The following is a 17,396-nucleotide window of genomic DNA, read 5'->3' on the forward strand; positions in this document are numbered from 1 at the left end:
CAAACAAACCAAGCAGGGAGGAGTGAACCAAAACCAACGTTTTCCCCTTGGAATTATTTTGGTTTTAGTCTGTGGCTTTTTGGCCACTGATTTAACACTTACATTACTCTGTGTGATGTTGGCCAATGATTTCTTCAGTAGTCCAGACTGGACTAGGTACTGTCCACGGTGTAAGGACACGTTCCTTGGACACATGTTGTGGAGCCATGGTTCCTTATGCTTTTCAATGAAGTTTTTTGTTCTCTTATATTTCTAGGACTTTCCTGTCAAACTGGTCATTATTGGAATGGCTTTACTACTTCTACAGGCTCCAGCAAGTCAGCAGAAGCCAATATTGAACCTAGGTAAAGGACACACACTCTCCCGAGAGCGTCGTTGTGTGCGTGTTGCCAGGTGGTCCTAGAGCCGTGTAGCATGCCCCGTCACACATTTGGAATTTCTCGTCTGGGTCCTTCTAATTGTTACCAAGTAGATTTCTCTTCTTACTCTAGTGCTCGTCTGTGATGTTCCGTAGCTCCTAATTTTCCCAGTATCGTTCCTGCACTTTAGGTTGTGAAAGAAATGATAGTACAATGTCATTTAAAAATGTATATGAACCATTTTCTTTATTCAAAATTATACACCAAAATGAGAATAATATAAGCCTCTTGTATGAAGTTAACTGTCTTGCAGGTTGTGTTTGGTTTCAAGGTTCTATTTTGTGCGTGAGAAATGGTTCAGTGGGTAAACGCACTCGCTGTCACACCTGACAATTAAAGTTCAATCCCCAGAACCTACATGGTTGGAGGAGAGAACTGATCCCATGAGTTGTCCTCTGACTTCTACATGCACGCGCGCGCGCACACACACACACACACACACACACACACACACACACATAGACTCACAAACACACATCACACATACTACACTCCCGTAGCCCTTATAACACACACACACACACACACACACACACACACACACCCCAACCACAAGAGACTTATTTATAATTGATGCTACACTGCACAAGTTGTAATTAATGTTTTTTTTTATTAACTCAGAGAGGTTACATGAATGATGATGCTCTTTTAATTGTCTAATACCGATTTAAAGGAAGGTGACGGCACGTTGAAGGGAAGTAAAATGTGCTAATTATGAAGTCAAGTTTCTTTCTCCCACTGATGGGCAAATAAGACATATCTTTGCATTTTGCTGTTTTTCTTTATGTCGTCTAGCATTGCTTGGTCCAATATGAAGTGTGTGTTAATGAGGGACTGAAAATTCAAATACCTTACATAAATTTTTGCAGTGCCTTCTCCTCTGGGACATTAACTTGTCAGTATCTTAAGAGTGAATGGCTTGGAAGTTGCCTCAATGCACGAAAGAGACCTGGTCTCCCCGGCTGCTCTTGCCTCATATTCTTTGTCTGCTCTTCCCTGGTTCCATTTGGAGCGACTTTGCCTTTTCCCCAACAGTGCACTTGGTATCTCCTGGAGGCCGTGGGCACCAGGCTTTTACAAAGTTATGTTGTGGTATAATTTACATATCATGAGATGTCCCACTGAGAGTGTACAATAAAAGGTTTTTTGTTTGTTTGTTTTATTTGTTTTCTTTTTTTGAGACAGAGTTTCTCTGTGTAGCCTTGGCTGGACTCTCTGTAGACCAGGCTGGCCTGAAACTCACAGGGATTCATCTGCCTCTACTTCCCTGAGTGCTGGGATTAAAGGCGTGCACCACCATGCCTGGCTCAATAAAATATTTTAAAATTTCTTGTTCTGTACAGCCAGCAATACAATCTAGTTTTAGAATTCTTCTAAATCACCACTGTCCCCTAAATTTCTTGTGTCTAATGGTATTAGTCATCATTTCCAAGTGCAGCCCTAGAGAAAATATTACTCTGTCTTTGAAACCAACAATGTTTCGGGGCTTGAGTAAAGAGCACTCGATGTTCTTCCAGAGGACCTGGGTTTGGTCCTCGTCACTCAACATGGCAGAAATTCTAGTCCCAGGGGCTCCTGTGTCCTCTTCTGATCTTTACGGGCACCGCATGCATATGCTGCACAGGCATAAATGCAAGTAAAACTAGGAAATAAAAAAATAAACAACACAGAGACAGTTGCCATTATTATTGTGTGTGTGTGCATGCACACAGGGCATCACATGCGTGGGGAGCTCAGGTGACAGAGTGTGTTCTCTCCTTTCATGTTTGCAGGGCCAGAGCTGAAACTCAGGTCACCAGGCTTTGCAGGGCTAGCATGTCATCCACTGACCCACCTCACTGGCCCTAATGTCTTTTGTCTTTGTAGATTTGCCTTTTCATATAAATGGATTTATTTCTTTTATTGACAAAAATTTCCAAAGCCCTAGGGAAACTGCATTTCTAATTCTGAAGTTGCAAACATATGTTTTGGCTCATGCACAATAGAAAAATGACACAGGACCCAGCAGATGCTTGGAGCAGCTGTTAGCGAGCAGATTTCTTTCTCTTGTAAACCAATGCCTGTTTTGAGGTTATCTTGGTTAAGGGAATAAACTACACTGAAAATTGTTAAGACAGCCTGTCATTTGAAACTGTTTAGTATATTGGGAAACTATTTAGTTTTCAAAGTAATAGATAATCAAGAGAACGCCAATCATTTCAAATTCAAAATGCAAGCATTAATATAATATGCTGTGTATTTAATCATACTAGACTTGATTATAAACAATACCTTATAAGAATGTCCGGAAAATGTATAACATAATATTCAGTATGTGTACCTTGTGTTTCCTGGTCTTTACAAAAAGGTAATAGATTTTTATAATGTCTTATAAACAACTGTGGATTAAAGCCAATATTTAGGGAAAATATCTTACAGTAATGTGCTCTCACTTTAGCTCATGTTAAGCTTCGATTTCCAAGTCATTTAAAGCAAAATACTGACAAGGCATTGATATGACTTAATGCCCAGAGAGTTGTTGTTGTTGTTGTTGTAGTGGGGAAATTACTTATTGCTTTGATAGTTTGCCTCCGAAGCCTATGAATAGCATCTTTAAGAAAATCAGGGTTTATTCAGTAACCTTGAAAAATCTAGTAAGAACAAAAAGGTGACATATCCTGACTCATCCTGTTACTAGTCTCCAGGAAGTCCTGTGCATGGGTAACTCACTGTGCATGCTGGCAAAGAGTTTTATGGTGGTGGCTTTGGGGCTTCAGGGATTCACTTCTTAGCAGCCCAGCTGACAGGCAGCGCGCCGTCACTTTGCATCTGCTAATGTGACCTGTGGCTTGTTTGTTGAAGAAGCGTGTGTGCTGCCCTTATTATCCACTGATCAGGCACTTCTGGTCTCTTGGTTATTTGCTAATAGGAGCTGAGAAATATAAAGGACAAATGCTTAATTGTATTTTAAAAAAATCACAATGACCAAAACCTTATATATAAATCATGTATATAATTGTCTCTAAAAGTATCGTCACTTTTCTCTTATGAATATCAATAGCTTACAAAAACATGCAGTTAACTTTTATGTTGCTGTTATTCATTTGTACCCCGAGTTACCGTCCTAGTTATGTCTGAGCTGGTTGTAAAAGGGCAAGAAAAACGATTTCTCTGGTAAAATAACATTTTGTTCAATTGGTGCTAATTAAAAAAAAATTGTGACCTCTTATTTTGATGATCAGCTTTGAAGATCCTGTCTCTTGCCGAGGGTCAGAAAATCCCAAAGGTGTCCCTGCTGCTCGTGGTGCCTCTTCTGCAGATGTTATCGTCCACTGCCTTGGAAGACTGCGTGGCCGTGGGGGAGGAGGGCCCCTCCAGGCAGCAGGTGGCTCTGAACCTTTTGGAACTGCTGCAGAGGGAGTGCCACCAAGATGAGCACCACAAGGTAACGGGTTCCTTGTCATTTCTCATCAGGGCCCCTGTACCTTTTCTGACACTTCCTGATGAAATTTCTGTTCAGATATAAACTCATGGCAGTTTCCAGATTTGTCAGGCAGTAGTGTGGGGGATGGTGTACTTCTCTGCACGATGAAGGGAGGGTAAAATGGCCCTGTGGGCAGTAAGTTCTAGACACGCTGCAGGATCTTTCTTACGTTTTGGGATTCCAGTGTACATTAAACGCTAATGGTATGGCGTAGTTTGGAGGAAACTAAATGAAATCTGTTTCATCCAGCACTTCTTTCACTTCTGTTTTTAGCAGATCTATTTTACACACATGCAGGCGAGTTTCCACGGAGGCCAGAAGATGGTTTCACATCCCTTAGAGCTGGAATTTACAGGTGGTTGTGAGGCACCTGTGGGTCCAGTGCCCTACAAGGGCAGCACGTGCTCTGAGCCATGGAGCTCTCTTTCTTCTCTGTCTAAGGCTTCTCCAACATACTCGAACATGGAGCCCTACATTCTCAGAGGCCATTAATGCATGTCCAACAACTTGCTAGTTGGGGTCTCTCAAGTAGGAAATGTTCCTCAAAGCCTGGAAGTTCTGGGGTTAGTATAAGATGGACATGGCTTATAATGTAGGCTTCCAGGCCAGTGACTCTGGTCGTCGTCTTTATGTATGAACATGTTTTTCTGCCTCAAGTGGAAGACACTAGGCCTGCCTCATGCTTTTTTACTGCCTTGTAAGACTGTCTGGCCAAGGATGAGGAGGGACCCTTGAGGCAGCAGTTGGCTCTGAATCTTTGGTTCTACATTGGGAGTGGTAGCCCCATTTACTCCATTGTGTGTTCTTACCCTTCCCCCTTTTCTTTGTTTTCTCTTATGTTAAAATTGTGTGTGTATGTGTCTGTGTAGGTGTGCCCACATACAACTGAACATTTGTGGAAGCCACATGATGTTGGCATCATCATCATTATCATCATCATCATCATCATCATCATCATCTCTTTATTTTGGATTTTTGAGACAGAGTTTCTCTGTGTAGCCCTGGCTGTCCTGGACTTACTTTGTAGACCAGGCTGGCCTTGAACTCACAGAGATCTGCCTGCCTCTGCCTCCTAAGTGCTGGGACTAAGATGTTGGCATACTTTTAAACTCTATTTTATTTGTGTTTCTTATGCCTCTACCTCCCACCCCAATCCCTTCCAATCCCCCAACACCTGGTAGGAGAGAAAGAAGTTTAGTGGGGAGAGGGGTGGAGTTCTTTTTGTCGACCTCTGGCTGATTAGGGTCCTGGGGTTCTTTGGGGGCAATACCAATCTCGGTTGTCAGGATATCTAATGGTCCAGCAAACCAGCAACAGACAAGCCAGCAGCCTTCTTCCTCCTCTGACTGTCTCCTCGAGGCATTTCTTGAAATTTCCTTTTCTCCTCTCTGTGCTCTGGCATTTATACCCTCTCATAGTCCCCAGAGTTAAACTATCTCCAGCTGGCAAAGACCAAGCCCCTCTCTGAGCCCACACGAGACTGTGTTCAGCTGTGGACAAACTAAAAGCAGCCCTATATCTCACACTTGGGATTTAAGCAAAAACCACATAACTGGGTTTTAAAGAAACCAAAACTTCCACTACAAGATGACAAGCTTCAGGACTCAGTTCTGTCCCTCTGTCCTGTGCTTAGATCCCAGAGATTGAACCCATGCTGTTAGGCTTGACAGCATGTGCCTTTACCCACTGAACCCTATCGTTGGCCCTGGGTCTCCCTTTTCTGTGATAGTAGCTTAAGGTCTGGGTCCTAGGGCATTTTTGTCAGGCCCATTCTCTTTTTAAACAGTGCTTGGTAAAATGTATTACTTCTCAGCTCCCCTCTTAGGGGTTGGGATGAGAGTTAAGATAAATCCAGCAAAGTGCCAAAGTCTCCGTGGAGGGAGGCGTCAGTACCAACGCAAACTGGAGTGGGCTTGTTCCTTCACCTGTAAAAAGGGAGGTCCCTTTTGTCATGCATTGTTAGGGTTAGGGTCTAGTCACTGTCATCTGTAAAAAGGGCGGTCCCTGTTGTCACGCATTGTTAGGGTTAGGGTCTAGCTAGTCACTGTCACCTGTAAAAAGGGCGGTCCCTGTTGTCACGCATTGTTAGGGTTAGGGTCTAGCTAGTCACTGTCACCTGTAAAAAGGGCGGTCCCTGTTGTCATGCATTGTTAGGGTTAGGGTCTAGTCACTGTCACCTGTAAAAAGGGTGGTCCCTGTTGTCATGCATCGTTAGGTTGGGGTCCAGTCACTGTCATTCCTTGCCTGAAGATACAGTAGACATGATTTAAGTGTGTATTACAGCTTCCTAAACTCAGATTGCTACCTATAGTTCTAATTCTTGAAATTGATACCCAACTTAACAGAACGAGAAGGAAATTGTTTCTGAGTTCTAAATAGACTGGCAAGAAGCTGATAACTTTTTGTAGATTTCCTCCTAATTTCCCATATAGCACAATGAAAGGGTCCTGGGTGAGACCAGTGCTATGGCCCAGGCAGGATGTATTTTGAATTGTGTACCTTTAAATCAAAAGTGCTATTTACTGAGGCTCACCCGAGCTCTAATACCTAAGGACTCAGCTTACTGTTTGCTCAGGTGTGTGTGTATCTTATTCATCAGTTTCGGTAGCTGAACTTTCGATTGAGCAGCTGTTGGTGAGGGGGGAGGAGGAAGGGATACTATTGAAGCTATAAATATCCTCTTTGTGATGCTGTGCTGTCTTACTAAGGCTATGAGGCTATGAGTGGACATCTATTACTGTTTTTAAAAACCCAAGCCACACATCACTGTGGGTTTCTTTTCCCCAGGCACCTCTGTAGGCACTGTATTCCAAACACACCTATCAAATCAACTTAACCTCACACTTACCAAATCTCTTCGGTTTTAAACACACTGCTTTTTCATGTTCTCTGTATGAACTGCCTGTTCTTCCAGACATACCAAATGTTTTCAAGTCCTCAAGTCAGCACCCACTGTGCTTCCTGTTCCCAGCATTTCTTTTATTTACTTAATGCAACAAACACTGTGTGCTGTTATGGAGGGTTCCATGTTTGCTCCTTCAACTCAGTGAAGAGCTCACAGAGGGAGAGGATAGTGCTTTTTCCTCAGGCCTTTAGGAGAGGGTGGTGATATTAATTGTTAGCATTAAATTGCAGTAGTCATTGATCATCTTGTATTTTTTTAATCCTGAGTGCGTCTGCTTTACATCTCTCAGCTAATCATAGGAAAAGGCTTTAGTTAAAAGTCAGGCAGTGGTGGCAGCCTTTGCCTTTAATCCCAGCACTTGGGAGGTAGAGACAGGCAGATCTCTTGAGTTCAAGGCCAGTATAGTCTCAAGTGTGAGTTCCAGGACAGCCAGGACTACACAGAGAAACCTTGTCTCAAACAAAGCAAAGAAACGAACATTTTTAGCTAGTTGTCTAACTGAATGTCTTCTTTCCCTCATATTTAAGTAACATCTTAACTAATTTATCTTTTCATCCAAAATACCCGATCCAATGGTAGATATTTGGTATTTATCAAGTTTTGTTCATAGAAAGTGTGCACCTCTCATAGCCTAGGCTATTTTCCTATTGAGTCATCACAGAAAACCCTCTGTTTGCTGTTTTTAGTGATTTGTCGTGGTGATTCTGACTCAGGGTTTGATTATAACTAGAGCTTTTCTTCAGAAGAACAGGGCGTAGGTTAGATACCCTGGCATAGAGAGCCATAATGGCCTCTCCATTTCTGAAGGCTGGGAACCATAAAGTAAAACAAGCCTTAAAATCTTTCTATCCCCAAGATAGAAAGAAATGCACCATTGTAGATGTGGTATTCATGTCTTTAAAAAATAGTGTTTTGGTAGTGTATGGAAAACATGATCTTTTTTTTTCTAGTTGACTATTAAGTATGATATTTGAAACCACCTATTGTAACCTCAGGTTAAAAACTTATCATCTACTAGGCATAAATTCTAAAGTGTTCAAAAGCTTCCCAAGATAGTGGAAACTAAAAGAAAACATTGGTGTATATGAATTAGGGCCACTAAGGAGAGAGGTTTGAGTAGGAGGAACCACCACAAGTGATTATTGGCTAGTAAAGGTAGTTACTAATTCCCCAGAATGCCATGAGAGTGGCTGTAGAGGACTGTAACTACTGTCTAAGAGGCAGGCTGTCTCCTGTGCCCTCTGTTGACAAGGACCAGCATTGCACTAGAGGGCCAAGAAGGATTGCTGGCAACTGTTACCACAGAGCCCTGCAGAGAATGGAGGCGGAGCTGTGGCAGCACACCTGAAGGCAGGCAACAGAATTGTGGGAACTCTTAGGGGGATGGGAAAGGAATGTGGTTTGATGAAGTGAGTGAGACTTAAGGCTGAGTTCCTCTACTTGCTCAGATGACAAATGTCATTTCTACGAAACTGTTCTGGTCAATGGAAAGATAAGGATAGCTTGACTCAGCTAGGGCCTACTGCAAGCTTTTTCGTGTGTGTGTGTGTGTGTGTGCGCGTGCGTGCGTGCGTGCGTGCGTGCGTGCGTGCGTGCGTGCGTGTGTGTGTGTGTGTGTGTAGTATTTCTGGGCCCTGTTGATCAAACAGTACCAGCTAGGCTTTATTTTGAATTGTAGGAAGCAGAAAATCTCTTGGATATTCCAATGAGTTGTGATTATCTTCCTTAGAGCTAATGTTAAGACCTGCTGAGCATGTGTGGTATGAGAAACTCCCATTCCTTACCGCCACTATAAAATTGATGCTCATCGTTACTGCCTTTTTTTTTCCTTTCTGTTTTCAGCTGCGTGGCTTTTGACTAGTGGCTGAATCTCCGTGGGCCCCGGGGAAATGAGTAGGAAAGCATCGTGCTGTTTATAGGGTTGCCGTTTCCGTTCTAGCCTCTGTGTTAGCTGCACTGTCCCACCACACCTGTGAGGTAGTTTTATTTAAGAGGTAACTGGAGCACCGAGAAGGGAATAGCTTGCCAGAGGTCATGCTTTGGGAGCACCCCCACCTTTAGATTTATTTATTTGATGTGTGTGAGTGCCTTTGCCTGACTTTTAGTCATTTATTGTAATGAAGTTCACATACATAATGTATACAGGTCAGATGTACAAGTCACAGTCTTTGGATTTGTTCACAGTTGTATATGTATCACCATGACAAGGCTAATAATGTTTGTTAATATTATCTCAAAAGCTACCCCTCACGTAACCTGCCCTCCCTCCTCAGCCTGGGCAGCCCCTGACCTGCTCTCTAGGGGGAAGTTGTCTACTTTGGATTCTTCACAAAAACAGGTTCATAACAGTGAGTGGGCCTTAGTACTAGCTTTTTGTTTTGTTTTGTAATTTTTTTCAAGTCAGGGTTTCTTTGTGTAGCCCTGGCTATTCTGAAACTCACTCTGTAGACCAGGCTAGCTTCCAACCCATAGAGGCCTGCCTCTGTCTCCTGAGTGCTGGGATTATAGGCACATTTCAGTTTTTATCCTGGTACCTTGGCTGAGCAGTGTTTCATTTCTCTTCCTCTATGGTGAACTTTGGGCTATTTTCACTTTTTTTGTTACTGTGAATATGCTATAGTGAACATTTATATGCAAGTTTTTATGTAGCATGTGCTTTTATTTCTCTTGGTTAGGTCTGAGGAGCTGTGGGTCATCCTACAGTATTGTGTAGCTGAGAAATTCCCATCACAGTATGTGAGGAGTCCAGTTTCTCTTCATCCTTGCTAACTGCTGTTCCTGCGTCTCTTCTGATTTTAGTTATCCTAGTGATTGGGGAGAGGTATTTACCTGCAAGTGCTCTGCCCCTCCCCTCCCCTCCCCTCCCCTCCCCTCCCCTCCCCTCCCCTCCCCTCCCCTCCCCTCTCTCCTCTGCATATTGCTTGGATCCTGCCTGGCCTCTCACATGGTAAGCAGGTAGTCCACCCACCGCTGACCTGTGTCCCAGTCCCAAGGCTGTTCTTAACGCACTCATGTCTAAGCCAGGAGGCTGAGATTAGAGAGGCCATGGTATGTCCCCGTCACATGTGCTGTGAAGAGTTGAATTTCAGATTTTGCCTCTTTAACTCTAGAGCCCATCTCTCCTCCTTCTCCCTTCCCCCCACCTCCCTCTCTCCCTCCCTCCAGTACTTTATCTTTGTGTGAATTTAGGAAGAAATACTAGTAGTGTTTGGGTAGATACATGGTAAAAAATGTAGTAAATTAGTAGCAAGTTGAAATGAACTGGCTTCTTAACAGTGTTTGCCTGGAAATTAAGGATAAGCCTCGCTCTTAGTTTGAGGAGGATGTGAGTTACTTGACGATAACTAAGCATTCCCACATCTCTCAACTCTCATCTAGTTTGGTCATGGCAATAGAGGACTGAAGAGAAAGATACTTCTTGTTTTTAGGTTTTGAGACAGTTTCCCTATGTCTCTCTGGTTGTGTAGACCAGGCTGGCCTCAAACTCATAGAGCTCCATGTCCTCAGTCCCCTGAGTGCTGAGTTTCCATGTCACTGTCTTTTGTCTGTGAGGTCTGTTGTAGTCAGTGTTACAGATGAATGCTGTTCATCTGTTAACAACCTGTGTTCACCTGTATTCACAGACCTCTTTAGCTCAACAAAGAATGACAAATGTCTGACTTTTCAGTCAGTTCAAATAGTGCACCTGAACATTTTTAGGTGCACTTTTTTTTTTTGAGACAGGGTTTCATTATATAGCCTTGGCTGCCCTGGAACTAACTGTAAAGACCAGGCTGGCCTAAAACTCTGCCTCCTGTATGCTGGGATTAAAGGTGCCACCACTGCCTAGCTTAGAAAAGCCTTTAAAATTAGATAGTCCCAATTCTTTTATAAAAATTGATAAAATGCATTTTACAACTATCTATTAAATATTTTAAAAATTTCAATTTTATGTGTAGCAGTTTTTTTTTGTTTTTGTTTTTTTGTTTTTCCCAAAACAGGGTTTCTCTGTGTATCCTTGGCTGTCCTGGACTTGCTTTGTAGACCAGGCTGACCTCGAACTCACAGCAATCCACCTGCCTCTGCCTCCCTGAGTACTGGGGTTAAAGGCATGTGCCACTTTGCTTGGCTGTGTATCAGTTTTTTTGACCGGATGTAGGTCTGTGTATAACATATGTGCCTGTGGAAAGGCATAAGAGGGTATGAGCTCCCTAAAACTGGAGTTATGGACAGTTTTGAGACCTGAGTCCTCTGGAAGATCAGCTGGTGCTCTTAACTGTTGGGCCCTCTCTCAAGCCCCTCAGATATATGTTTTGTTTGTTTACTATTGAGTTTGTGTAGCTTTTCTATTGTTTTGTGTGGTTATTTTGAGATGGGACACACTATATAGCCCGGCCTGTCTGTAACTCTACATGTAAACCAGGCTGGCCTGGTCTCTGCTGGTCTCTGTAGGGATTAAAGGTGTACACCACCATGCCCACCACCTTGTTTTGTTTTTTGAGGTAGAATCTCATTATTAGCTTGTCTGGTCTTGATGTCCTGGTTCTCCTGCCCCACTGTACAAATGTTGGGATTGCACATGCCATCACCATGCTAGATTCTAGTATTTATTAAAGTGGAATGTTTTATGTTTTCTTCTGAAAGGCAAAACCTACCTGCCTTTTCGTCTGTTTTCACTCAGGGTAGGGAAACCCTTGATGACATCCTTCCCCTGACAGTGTGCCAGGAGCAGCTGTCACTCAGTGGGGCAAGGGATCTTACCGTGATGCATTATTTAGCATCTTACCTTCCTACTGCTGTTCTACCTTTAAGCAAACAAAAGCAAGAAGGAGATAATACTTCAAGTAACATGGGATTACTTTTCCCTTCCTGTTTACTTATGTCAGAGGAATGTTCCTGCTTTGCACTCAATTTATGGTTCATGTTGATTGCCAGTTATTTTCTCTTCTACTCATACCAACTGGTTTTGTTTTTCTTTCCCCAAGACGACAGGGACAATATGTTTCTACATTTGTGGTTTCAGGCATTGTACTAGGTGCTTTATTAGATATCTATGTCCTATATCTGCCTCACACATCTTTAGACTTTAAGTTGTACAAATGAGTAAAGTAGGTTTAGAGAAATTTCATGATAGCTAATAGTTGGCTTGGTTTTCCTGAAGACCAAGCCTTTTATGTCTCAAGTCCAATGTTGGTTGACATTAATATGAAAGACATTAATAAATTAGTCATTAATAATTTCAATATCTTATGAACAGTATTTTTAACGAGACAACTGTATATAAATTTAGATATTAAGCTTAAATTTTAAAAGGTTCAAAAAGTCTAAAATGACATATGATGAGAATCCATTTTCTCTCTTTTTCACTGTGGTTTCTAGTAGTGCCATTTTTACTCTTTTACATGGAACATTTTGCTTAGTGGTTACCAGTTTGCTATACAATATATAATATATAATATATAATATATAATATATAATATATAATATATAATATATAATATATATAATATAATAAAGATACCCTTTTCTTCTCACCTTCTTTTGAAAAAATGGTAGCATTCTATGTAAACTATATCTTTTATATCTTCACTTAGGAACTTTTTTCATGTGAGTGATTAGTTTGGCTAGAATTTCCACATTTGATTTTACCATATTATTTAATTTTCAAAATTGACAGTCACTCCTTAGCATATGCTCAAGAGGATTGTGTATTTATATTGTCTCACAAATGTTTGTAGAAATGCATTGTTTGTATTGCCTGCCAGAATAGAAATGGCTCAACTACCCATCTATCACAAATGGATAGACAAGAGGAGCCATATATACATGATGCAATGCTATTTGGGAAAAAAAAAAGTACTGACACAGCTATGACATGAAGAGACCTTGAGAACATGCAAAGTGAAAGGAAGTCACAAAATGTATGGTCTCTGTTATATAAAGCCTGTCATAAAAGATACAAAATTATGTGGTTTCTATCATGTAAAATAGCCATAGCCAGAATAGAAATAAAATGCCAGTGGGCGGGGGGGGGGGCATCTAGGAACTGAGAGTAGGCTAGGTTATTGAGGTATTCTCTTGGAGTGATAAAAATGTCGTAAAAATAGACATTGGAAATGGTCGCTGAGCTCCACGAATCACTGACATCTACTAAATCATAAACTTTTAAAAGAGCATATATTATAACATTTATCTTTCTCATCCTTTCAATGGTTATTTTTATACTTAAGTCATCCTCTGATAGTAGGTAGTTAGACATTTTAATTTCTGTCATTCTCCTCTGTGCAATTTGAAAGACTCTATTAGCAGACAGTGTTAAATGCTTCTGCAGTGCTTGTGGCTTCTCCTCAGCTGCTTCTGCTCAAGCATCAGTGCACAGTGGACCTGACGGCTCCACACTTAGTGTGAGGAACCTTTTCTCAGATTTGCTGGAATGCAGCACCATCTCTTGGTCTCGTTCAACTCAGAGCTGGCGGCTACATTTTATTGCAGAAGTTATTCACAATTACTAATGAATCACCAGGCTCAAGCCGAACCAACTCTGCTCCCGTCCACACACTGTCTGTTAGCAATGTGAGTTGTCTTGTGTCCAAGTCTGCCATCTGCCTTGGACTGCCACTTGCAACTGCCTGGCGCTGGGCAAATGAAATGGGGGTCTCTATTTTTCTTCTTATTGCTGATCACTTTGAGGGTTTTTTTTTAAGTGGCAATAGATTTTTACAAATTCTGTTGCCTCTGGATCTTGTATATTGATCCATTTCCCATCTCGTTCTTAATTGGAAATGAATAATAAATAGAAAAAAATTTTGTGCTAAAGTGTTCTCAGGTTCTGTGGAGCAACTGTTTTCCTCTTTGTCTAATCCTGTTACCTCACTGTGGGTGGAGAGCTATTTGGCAGGACCTCAAAGTGTGCATTTATTTTGTTGGAGGGAGTGATGTCAATAATGGATTATAAAATAAGTGGATCTCAGGAATATGAATATTTTTCAGAGACATACTCATCTTATTTTTTTAATGCCTTGTGTCTACTTCTCAGATCTCCTGCTGCCTTACTTTTCCTGTAAGCGGCATGTATGGCTCAATCTTCACAGTCTGGAGGATTCTGGAGGTAACGGGAGACGAGGCTGCTGCTGGCGACTGGCTGGCTGCGGTGGAGTCCTTGCTCCCCGCTGCTACAGTGATCCCCACGCATGTTTGTTTGCTGCTGGCTCACCTGCTGATTGAAGACACAGGACAGAACCTTCAGCAGATACTGAAGGTCACCACACAGTTAGCTCAGGCAGATGCCTCTCAGGTAAAGAAAGAGACTGTGGAAAGGTAATGGGGGAGAAAGCTTAATATTTACAATTATACATTATTTTTAGTTTGTGTATTACTTATGAAGTTTTAAATTATGGCTTAAAAATATCTTCCCAGTTTGGTTTCTTCCCTCCTCTTCCTCCTCCTCTTCTTCTTCTTCCTCCTCCTCCTCCTCTTTCTTCTTTTTGAGTTGATGTATACTCATCAATACAAACCTTACTTTTTAAAATTAAAACTATATTTTGCTAGGAAACCTGAATTCAGTACAGTTCTGTTCGGCTTTTCATAACCCATTCCATGGTGGGTTGTTTTAGTTCTAATATTGCTGTAAGCTGACCCAGCTCAATCAACTCATGATAGACTCCTTCCGGTTTAATCCTGCCTTCATCCAGTCACTCAATAAACAAAAGCCTTGTACCCTTTCCTGTGCGGTATGGTCCGCAGACAAGAACCTTAGGGTAAACAGTTGTCTTCCTGTTTGCATGGAGCTTGAGTGTAAGAAGCAGTCAGACATAAATAAGCCTCCCTCCTTTGTTTAAAATTAGAAATGAGCTTAGCACAGTGTGCCTTTAGTTTTCTACTGGTTAGAAACTGTCTAGAATGCTTTCTGTGAAGGAAGGGTTTCCTAACCCAGCAGGCATGGCATTATTTTATGTTGTTTGTTGGTGTCTGTGCTTATGTCTTCTTTCAGGCGTGGGGAAGAAAAATGTCACCTCTTGATACAGAATCATGTGCTCCTTCCCAGCTGAAAACACTGCGTGGTGGTGTTGGTGCAAACATGCTGACATGGGAAGTTACGTGTTTGGCTTCTCATTCTCTCACCTCTCGGCATATCATGCTCACTGTTTTCATCAACTAACCTGTAGCGTGTGTGAAGTACTGTGTTCTGCGCTGTGCGCACAGTGTCAACCATTTCATGCTGCTCCTAGGCTAGCTATCTGTTAGAGAATTTCTAGTGGTCCCCACTCATAATCAGTGTTTTTGGATTTTCTCGACAAGGTTTCTCGGTGTAGCCTTGGCTGTCCTGGACTTGCTTTGTGTATTAGACTGGCTGCAAACTCAGAGATCTGCCTGCCTCTGCCTCCCTAAGTGTGGGGATTAAAGGTGTGCGCCGCCACGCTGGGCGCCAGTGTTGATATCTTGTAGAACATTCTTTTTAGAGTAGATAAAGCTCAGGTGTCAAGTGGAGATTATGGAAAGAAGAGTTTCCTGAAACAATACAGTGGTCTGTAGCGATCTGTATACACTTTACACACACACACACACACACACACACACACACACACACACACACCTCTTCTTTTTTTTATCCACTCAATGCTTTCCTCTGGTCTTGGGATTTCCAGGGTAATTCTTGATGACCAGTGTCAGTAACTGATCTTAAGTTGCTATGAACAGTTTACATTAGACTAGTGTTTAGGTCAATCTTGGTGTAAGCAGTATATTCCAGGCACAGGGTTTTGCTCCTTGTCAGTTTTATGTAGAAGACTTACAGGCCTAAAAGGAAGCGAGAAGCAGCAGAAGGTTTGTAGATTTTCCTTGCTTGGTTCATGTGTGCATAATGCACCTCACATGAGGACAGCACAATGAGATAGTTTAGTTTGCCATTCTGGGTATAGTGGAAGTGGGTGAAGGTTTAGGATTACCAGATTATCTGTGCCTCCAGAGTTGCAGTGAATGAGGTTAGGATTTTTTAGTCAGAATTAATGCCATTATGACAAATACTTGAAGAAGAGAGCATAAGAGAGTGCTCTGAAATTTCAGAAGTTCTGTCCATTGTTGGTTGGTTCTGTTGTTTTTAGGTCTGTGGCCGAGTGGAAACATCATGGAAAAGCGTGGAGAGAAACAAGAACAGGCCAGGAATAAGATTTACTCTATAAATCCATGTCCTTCGTCACAGAAGTCCTCTAAGTGGACTCCACCTCACAATTTCCACCACCTTCCAATGATGCTGTCAATTTGAGTATCCATTAATAGATCAGTATAGGAAGTAAAGTCCCCAAAGTCCAGATACCTCTCAGTGACTGCTTCTATCAATGAGGACCAATCTTTTAACAGACGAATTACTTACTCCTAAATTTTCACTTAGCATGTATTAGTTATATATACAACAGGTTTCGTTGTGGCATGCATATTTTTTATCATATTCATCCCCATTACCCCTTTCCCCCATTACTCTCATTTGCCCCCCTACTGATCCCATTTTTTTCTCACTAGCCCCTTCTATTTTCATACCCACTCTCAGTGTGTGTGTGTGTGTGTGTGTGTGTGTGTGTGTGTGTGTGCGCGCGCGCACGCCAATGAATTTAATTAGGTTTACTTACATGAGCACGGGTGAAGGGTTATTTGTAGGCTCATGATTACCTTACTACTGAAGAAAATTGCTCTCTCATTAGCTGCCTACATATTGAATCTTTATGAACCCCCCACCCCCGCTCCCCTGCCACTTGTCTGGCCTTCACTGCCTCAGGGAGGGCAGGGCCTTATGAGCCCTTGGCCCTCTGTGACACAATACTGACAATTCCAATCTTGTGAAGTTAATCACAGCTACTGAGAATTCAAGAGGGCCATAGCTGTGCTTGTAAGAAAGAATGCCACAACATTACCTCCCTTCCTGCTCCTCCTCTTGCTCTTATATTCTCTCTGTTCCTTCTTCTGCAATGTTCCCTGAGCCTTGGAGGGATGATTTAAGGCTGAGCGTTTTAACAATCACTTATATTTAGCATTTTGACTATTTATGAGTCTCTCTGCACTAACTGTGGCTTACTGCAAAAAGAAACTTCTCTGGTGAAAGCTGACAGCAGTGCTAATCTGTGGGCATAAACTGAATGTTTAGCATGTTTAGTTAGCAAAACAACAGCAGTAGCTTGCATGTTAACCCAAGGCCTTTTGATCAGGTTTGTAGTACCAGACATGAGCAGACTACAGATCTAGCCAGAAAGTAGTTGGTTACTCCCACAACAGTCCTGCCACTATTGCCCCAGTAGGCACATCTTGCCTGGTAGCTTGGTAGTGTAGCACTCAGAGTCCACAGCCACGTAGGACTGTTGTTGACAATTCTTTCCCAGCAGAGTGCGCTGTACCTCCTGGCACAGTGGGGACTAGGCAGCAGTGAGGAAGCTTGCAGCTCAGTTCTAGCTTGATTTCTCCGAGTCTTGGAACCAAGGTGTAACATGCGTTTGGGGGATACCTCTTGAATCCAAACCATAATAGATGATTTTTTTAAAGGAAAAATAACTTCCTTATAATAGACATGGAAGTCTGCTAAGAAGACAAAACTGTCAAGCAAAACTTAGTTTGTACCGAGGGAACACTAAACCGCTGTAAGGTG

The 17,396-nt window shown here is 42.1% G+C and overlaps 1 protein-coding gene across 4 annotated transcripts in view; it reads left to right on the plus strand.

The window, feature by feature from the left end:
* Window positions 1-17,396, plus strand: part of FOCAD (focadhesin) — a 301,056-nt gene that overhangs the window by 94,116 nt on the left and 189,544 nt on the right. For all 4 annotated transcript variants that reach the window (XM_084773534.1, XM_084773535.1, XM_084773537.1 and 1 more), the window contains 3 exons: window positions 257-344; window positions 3,641-3,843; window positions 13,803-14,060. In XM_084773534.1, coding sequence (XP_084629660.1) covers window positions 257-344; window positions 3,641-3,843; window positions 13,803-14,060 — 549 coding nt within the window. The remainder of the gene's footprint in view (window positions 1-256; window positions 345-3,640; window positions 3,844-13,802; window positions 14,061-17,396) is intronic.

This window comes from Acomys minous (assembly GCF_964271855.1).
Source record: "Acomys minous genome assembly, chromosome: 1".
Classification (NCBI taxonomy): domain Eukaryota; kingdom Metazoa; phylum Chordata; class Mammalia; order Rodentia; family Muridae; genus Acomys; species Acomys minous.